At 40.0% G+C, this 7,507-nt stretch overlaps 1 protein-coding gene across 1 annotated transcript; it reads left to right on the top strand.

Annotated features, from left to right (window-relative positions):
• Window positions 1-302: 302 nt before the first annotated feature.
• On the top strand, window positions 303-2,216 carry BEX4 (brain expressed X-linked 4). Its single transcript, XM_081277129.1, has 3 exons — window positions 303-440; window positions 771-857; window positions 1,229-2,216. Exon 3 carries the CDS (start codon window positions 1,234-1,236, stop codon window positions 1,594-1,596), a length of 363 nt encoding a protein of 120 aa, XP_081133255.1. The 5' UTR covers window positions 303-440; window positions 771-857; window positions 1,229-1,233; the 3' UTR covers window positions 1,597-2,216.
• The last annotated feature ends 5,291 nt before the right edge of the window (window positions 2,217-7,507 follow it).

Genomic DNA, 7,507 nt, shown 5'->3' with positions numbered 1-7,507 from the left:
GTTAAATTCTACAAACAAGAACTGGTGCCAGAAGGTTGGGGAGCAAGGAAAATCCTAAGAGGGCATGGCAATTCCCCAGTTCTAGAAGGAGGAATGGCCAACATTCTGGTGAAAAGACACTGCTCTTCTCCGATAGGCAGAGAAAGGCCTAGGAATGCACAAAAGCAGCAGCAACAGGGCCCAGGATGCTCATGTTCAAAGGCCCCTGAGAGAATCTGGGGCCTTGCCGCCAAGCCACGCCCACTCTGGGCAGCCGGCTGGGGCCTGGGACGCGGGTGGAGCCGTTGGCTGTGACGTAGCCTCACGTGATCCGTTGCGCATCTCACTACAGCGGCAGTTCCAGCGTTCGCTCGCTCCCTCTAGGCGGTAGCTGCGCAGCTGGCCCTTTTGGCGAGCGGGCCAGGGGTGGCCCAGAAAAGTAGGAGGCGCCGGAGGAGCGGGTAAGGACCCGGAGGGGGCCCCTGAGGTTGGAGTGGGAGAGCGGACCCCTTCCTGGGGGTCCAATGAGACACGCAGCTCCCAGTCCAGCAGAGGCTCCGCAGCGGCGGGGGGATGGGGGGACGGTCCCGATCCCTGGAAACACCTGTCTGCGCCAGAACCCAGCATTTTCCACACCCCTGCCCCGCCCCCGTCGTCTGGTGCAGAAAATGGTGGTCAGCTTGGGGGCGGGGCTGGACCGAGCGCGGCGAGGAAGGGGCCTGGGCCTGGGCCTGGGCCGGGGCCGAGCACTGGGCTATAGCAGCCCCCTGTGCCCCCACCTCGGTCTGCAGGTCTGCGGATTAAGAGTCGCGGCGGCGGCGGCGCGGCCGGCGGCGAGAATCCAGAGGAGCAGGAGGAGACGGCAAGGATAGGCCCAGGTGGGTGCGAGGGGCAGTGCTGGGAGGCGGGGAGGGGGGCAGAGGGAGGTGTGCAAAGCCCAGTCTGAGACCCCCAACACCCCTCCGCATCCCCTCCCCCGCCCCGCCTCTCCCTTCATCTCTGTCCTCCATTTTGGTGCCTGCGGAGGCCAGGAGATGCATCTGCAGGGAAAATGGTGGGCTTTGAGGGAGGGAGGGGTTGGACCCGGCCCCCTAGAGGGCGCACGGTGCCTCTCAGGTGGGAAAATGCAATTCACAAAAGGCCTTTCAAATCTAGGCCTCTGCGTTTTGAAAAGTGCTTAGTAGGGCCTCTGTCCTCGGTGCTGATCTGTCCACTAAGGATTCAGTCCCTTCTGTCTCTTGTCTTCTAGGAGTAATGGAGTCCAAAGAGAAACAAGTGTTAAAAAATCTCAGCGAGGAAAACAACCATCAGGAAAACGAAGGAGGGGAGCAGGCTCCAATGCAAAATGAAGAAGAATCCCGCCATTTGGGAGGGGGTGAAAGCCAAAAGCCTGGAGGAAATGTAAGGCGGGGGAGAGTTAGGAGGCTTGTCCCTAATTTTCGATGGGCCATACCTAATAGGCATATTGATCACAGTGAAGTGGGAGATGACGTAGAAAGGTTTGTAGGACAGATGATGGAAATCAAGAGAAAGACTAAGGAACAACAAATGAGGCATTATGTGCGCTTCCAAACCCCTGAACCTGACAATCATTATGACTTTTGCCTTATACCTTGAATCCTAAGGCTTTATAAACCTTATAAAATGAGGTTCATAATGTGGCCACAGCTTTAAAATCTTGATCTTTGTGATTTACTTTTCCTGTAAAACTTTTGGTGTTTCCACTTTTCAGTTTCTGATTGAATGTTGTTTTGTCTCTGTCTAAAAGTTTCTGTCAGCATGGCAATTTCACCAATTTTTGAAAAAATATTCTTTTCATAATATGAAATTAATAAAGCAGCTTAAAAAGCAGCCTATATTCTATCATCATCTTCCTCTTCTATCCCAGTCATTATTTTTGTTAATGGTACTTTTTCTCTTTCAGCTACTTAGACTCAAAATCTTAATTTTCTTAGACAGTTATTTTCCTTGTCTTCAACCAATCATGGAAAATCATGCCTATAATTAAGCATCTGATAACATTTTTAGAATTATGTCCTAGTGTTTTCCAATGAGTGTGAGTCTACTATCTTTATAGAAACACTTTGGTGGAAAAAAACTTTTGTGATTGTAAAACCGCTAGCCCCTGCCCTCCATACCCACATAGTGGGGTTACAAAATCTCCATTTTAACAAGATTCCTAGGTAATCCTGTTTACTCCAAAGTCTGACTGCTACTGTGTAAGTGTATATGTATCTATATACATTGATATGTGTATATCATATGTCTGTTGGGCATGAACAATAAAAAGAGGATGACTATGTGAGTTTGATTGGCAAAACAATGAAAAGTACAAGACCTTAAAATAGACTGATTATAGGATTGTTAGGGGCATTGGCAAACTGGAAGGTGTTTGCTGTGCAAGACAAAGCATGGCTGAAGGTCACATTCAGCTTGAGAGACCCAAAGATCATCATTCCTCTCAGCTCTTAAATTTCTAGGATCTCTTTCTAATACTCAATCACATCCTGTAGAGTACACTGTGACCACTTCTTTATAGGTGAGGTTACCAAAGTTCAGAAATAAGTACTAGGGTTCCTCCCTGCTTTGTATCTTGGGGATGTGTCTGGCCTGGGATGTGTTCTGTGTAGGACGTGTTCTTTTCATCTTGAGATATAGAATATTTAACTGACAACATGTTGAGGAAGGTCAAAAAAATCACCAAGAATGAGGCTACTTTTCTTTACATTGTTTATGTCTCCAACACAGATATTAATTTTTAGAATATCTGGGCCAAAAATGATAAACACCCTCTAGTATAGTGTTTGAACTAAGGATTGTCTCCCATAATGGCTCTTGAAATCAGTTTTGTGGGACATAAGCAAAGAGATCAGGGGCTGGTTCTGTAACTCAGTGGTAGAGCCCATACTTAGCAAGCAGAAGACCCTGGGTTCAATCCTCAGTACACACAAAGTCAGTCCCTCTCCCATTGGTAATGTTAAGAATTGTTTTGACAAATTTGTTTTAGTTTTACATGTAAGAATTTTCACATTTAAAATGTTGTTTTTTTAACTAGATCACAGAAAAATCAGCCCAAACTTGACTTTACAAATGAGGAAATTGGGTTAGGAAAGTGATTTGCCTAAAGTCACACAGCCAGTTAGTAGAAGAGCACCACTGACAACACCGCTGATATCCCAATGCCCAGTTCAAGATGCTTGTTTTCTCACCCCGTGGCCTCAATAAAGCATTTGGAAATTTTAGCAGCATGTACTGATTGTCAGCCAGCATGAAAAAATGAATATATGCAATTAGTACAAAATCAATGTCTTCTTAATGCTCACTATTTATTTAGTCATCAGAATCCTTATGTGTTCACATTTAAGGAGAACTCCATGCCTTTCATACTATTTTGAAACTGGAATGGTCTCTTACCTGTGTAGAGGAAGCGGATGATGGTCTCATCAGAAAATGGACAGCATTATACTCAGGCACTTCATAATGTGTTGACTGAAGTTGAAGGAAAACTGATGCCCCCTCACCAGAGCTTCTTAGGGAAGGTAAATAACCAGGGCAAACATTCTGGGAGAAATAAGGGTAAATGGGCTCAGAATATTTTCTTTAATACTGAAATAAGCCCCATTCCCTTAGTGTTTCTGGGAGAATGGAATTAGAAGGACAGAAATTTCCAGAAGTGAAGTGGTCAGGGAATAGAGTCAAAATATAATTGATTAAAGCCAAATTAAAACTCCTCTACTGGCATTTTTTTTATAATGTAAGATGAGTACAGAACTTTCTAGAAGAAGTAATGTCCAGGGATCATTATCAGAACATGTTTGAAGAAAGCTCTGTTTTCTGGGGTTTTCTGCAAGGGTAGAGGATTGAGGAAATAATTTTCTGGAAGAAATGAAAGAAGGCTGGTACAGAAGGTGATTGTTTAAAAGAAAACTGAGCTAAAGTGTTTCCATTAATTCATAATTCCTATAGAAGAGACAATTTTGCCTGATCTTGGTAAGTAATACATTCTGTCTTTTTAAAGTGATAACAAAGGGGTTAGTGAGTGTCCCTAGAGGCCAACAAAAAAGAAAATACTTTATAAAAATCAATAAAAGTGAATGAACCAAGAACAACAAAAGGGATTACCACATTCATTCTAGCTATCCTTTACACATTAGTGTTTGTAGATTTTTAGTTTCTTGAAGAAGATGTGCATTTTTAAAATTTTGAAGCAAGGCTTGGGATACAATCCTGATAATATAGAGGGAAAGAGTGAGGAGATCTCTAAAAAGTAGAGAGTCACCAACACAAAGCAGCATGTATTGCTGCCTTCAAATTACAGAAAATGGATATCACTGAGGGAGTCTAAAAACCAGCACATGAACTGAATGTTTGTTTCTCACCTAAAACTAATACGTTGAAATCCTAACCCTCAAGGTGATAACATAGGAAGTATGTTTTATAGCATTTTTATATGAATTGAATCATAGAGTGTAAACTGCTTTGCTTTTCTGGCTTTATTCATTACACATGATGATTTTGCATGTAATAATAACATTCTTTTCTATTACCAAATGGTATTTCATGATATAGTGAATATGTATCTATTCAGCCGTTAAACATTTAGGTACTTACCAATTCTTGGCTATCACAAATATAGCTAAAACAAACATGCACATAATTGTTTTGTGTGGATGTATGTTTCATTTTTCTTGGGTAAACACTTAGGAATGAAATTACTATATTATGTAGAAGTTATATATTTAATTTTTAAGAAAATTCCAAACTGTTTCCCCAGGCAACTTTACTATTGTACAGCCCAATAAGTAGAGGAGGAAAATTTCAGTTTCTCCACATCCTCACCATCACTCTATGTGGTCAGGTTATTTTTGTCATTTTATTTTAAATTTTATTCCAAAGTGTGTATAGTGGCATCCTCTGGTTTTATTCTCCATTTCTCTGATGACTAATAATGTTCAGCATCTTTTCATGTACTCATTAACCATTTACATATCTTTTTAAATTAAATACCTGTTCAAATAGTTTTCTCATTTTTTTATTGTTGTGAAGATTGAACTTGGGAACTTGCACCTGCTTAGCCAAATGCTCTATGACCAAGCTATACTCACATTTTTCTCACTTTTAACTGGATAATTTATCCTATTATTACTGAGTTTTGCAAGAATTCTTTATGAATTTCATATTAAAGTTTTTATCTGATATATATGTTAATATTTCTCAGTCCTAGCTTGCCTTTTTATGTACCTAAGTTTCTTTTTTAAATTTTTTAGTTGTAGATGGACACAATACCTTATTTATTTATTTATTTTATTTGGTGCTGAGGATCAATCCCAGTGCTTCACATGTGCTAGGCAAGTGCTGTACCACTGAGCCACAATCCCAGCCCTACCTAATAGTTTATTTTAAAGAACAAAAGTTCCACATTTTTATGAAGTCTATTTTGTCTACTTTTTCTTTTATAATTGTATTCTATTTAAGAAATGTGCTGCCTGATCCAAAATTATGAAGATTTTCTCCTGTTTTCTTCTAGTAGTTACACACTTAAAGCTTTACATTTTGGTCTGTAAATTATTTCAATTTGTGGGGGACTGGGGATTGAACTTAGGGGTACTCAACACTGAGCCACATCCCCAGCTCTATTTTGTATTTTATTTAGAGATAGGATCTGACTGAGTTGCTTACTGCCTCACCGTTCCTGAGGCTGGCTTTGAACTTGTGATTTTCCTTTCTCAGCCTCCTGATCTGCTGGGATTACAGGCATGTGCCACCATGCCTGTCTCAAATTTGTTTTTGTGTATGCTATGAGATAAACTCTGATGTTCCATACTATCATTCAGGGATCAAGGTGGCAATGAGCAACATTCAAGATTGCATTTGGTGTTTATATCCAACAGGAAGAGAGAATTTTCATGTACATGAGGCCTGAAATCGGTAAGTGTCATTTCTACTCTGAGTCCAGTGGTCAGACATCAATCACCTAACTGTAATGCAGTCTGGGAAAAGCAGACCATAAGTTTTAAACTGAAAAATTAAGTGGAATTTGATTAACACACATACTATCTGCCAGAGTATCACAGCATCATTTAACTACTGACAGAAATTCTTCTAACTCAGACTATTCTGTCTACTATGGAATTCCTTTTTTATTTGATCCTACTTGAAATGTTGACATTGCTAGTGAAATCAAGGGGTCACATCAAGTGTAACAGTCATTCTCAGCCTAAAGAGAAAAGCCACTAAAATATTTTTAAATAATGCTTTCCTGCTTTGCTCAATTTCTTATTGAAAGTAGCATCTTCTGGCCCTAACATCAGACATAGATAGGAACAGATGAGTACACAATGTACAACAAGTACACTCCAACATTCTCTTTTCCATGCCTCTTTAGATTCTGCCTCTGTATCACATTAAGTAATCTCATAGAAACTTTGCTTAGTGTGATCCATAAGGACACCATATTCAATCAACCAGCTAAGCAAAACATTAGAATCCAGCTGCATGATATAATGCAGTGAATTTAGAATCTCTCTTGTATGCACAAATATTCATAAATTATCTATTAATTTAACAATTTATTAACCATTTTCCATTTTTCTGACGATGTCTTAGGTATTGGAAATAACTGCACAGAACAAAATAAAACAAACTTGTCTTCAAGGAACTTGAATTCTTATTGGAAAGACAAGTGAAGGTCAAGCAAAAATATCTAAAGAATTTGAGGGAGTAAACAAAGGAAATATCCGAGGGTAGAGTTTTCCAGGCAGAGGGGATAACAAATGCAATGGTTCAGAATTGAAATAATACCTGACAAATGTAACTAAAATCATGCTCTTTCCCACTTAATCTAATAACCTCAGAAACTAGTCTCACACATATTCTTGAGATTATTTCCAGGGTAGCAAATACATTGAAGTAGCAGGATTTGTAGGATGCAATATATAAGAATGTTTTTTATTTCTGCTTCCTATCCACACTTGAATTTTGGAACTAGTTCTCCTTTCACTTGGGTGAAATCTAGGATATGTCCCATGACATTTTTGCTTGTAAAAAAAAAATTGCTTGTAAAGTAGTCCTCCTGTCAACCCTAGTCATGAAACGGTTTCCACTCAAAGGGCAGAGAGAAAATGGGAAGAAATTAAAGTCTTATATAACGGGATACTACTGTTACGTTCATCTAGTATTGACATTTTTCAGGCTGGGGTGGTATTTAAAGTTGACCTTGTATGTGACATCTTTAAAGGTTCTTAGGAAGTCCTCATTGTTGAGGATCTCTCATATGCTCTTCTCTTGAATTGTATTAATACACATATTTGGACAAGTCACTTTTGACTCTGTTAGCCTTTAAGTTTCCAGCAGCATAACTCCAGATTGTTTTTATTAATGTTTCCTTGATCCTCCAGAAGACCATCATGATCTAGATTTATGACATCCCAAAATAGTTCTAATCTCCTTTTTGGCCCTGTCATATATATGGGAGTGATTCACACATCCTTTGCCCAATATGATTCCCAAATTCAAAGTGTCTTCAGTT

The sequence above is a fragment of the Spermophilus citellus genome, assembly GCF_964194105.1.
Source record: "Spermophilus citellus genome assembly, chromosome: X".
In the NCBI taxonomy this organism is placed as follows: Eukaryota; Metazoa; Chordata; class Mammalia; order Rodentia; family Sciuridae; genus Spermophilus; species Spermophilus citellus.
This window is presented reverse-complemented; position numbering and strand designations above follow the sequence as displayed.

Coding starts and splice junctions, on each gene's coding strand:
- BEX4 (XM_081277129.1), top strand. CDS start 1,234: ATGGAGTCCAAAGAGAAACAAGTGTTAAAAAATCTCAGCGAGGAAAAC.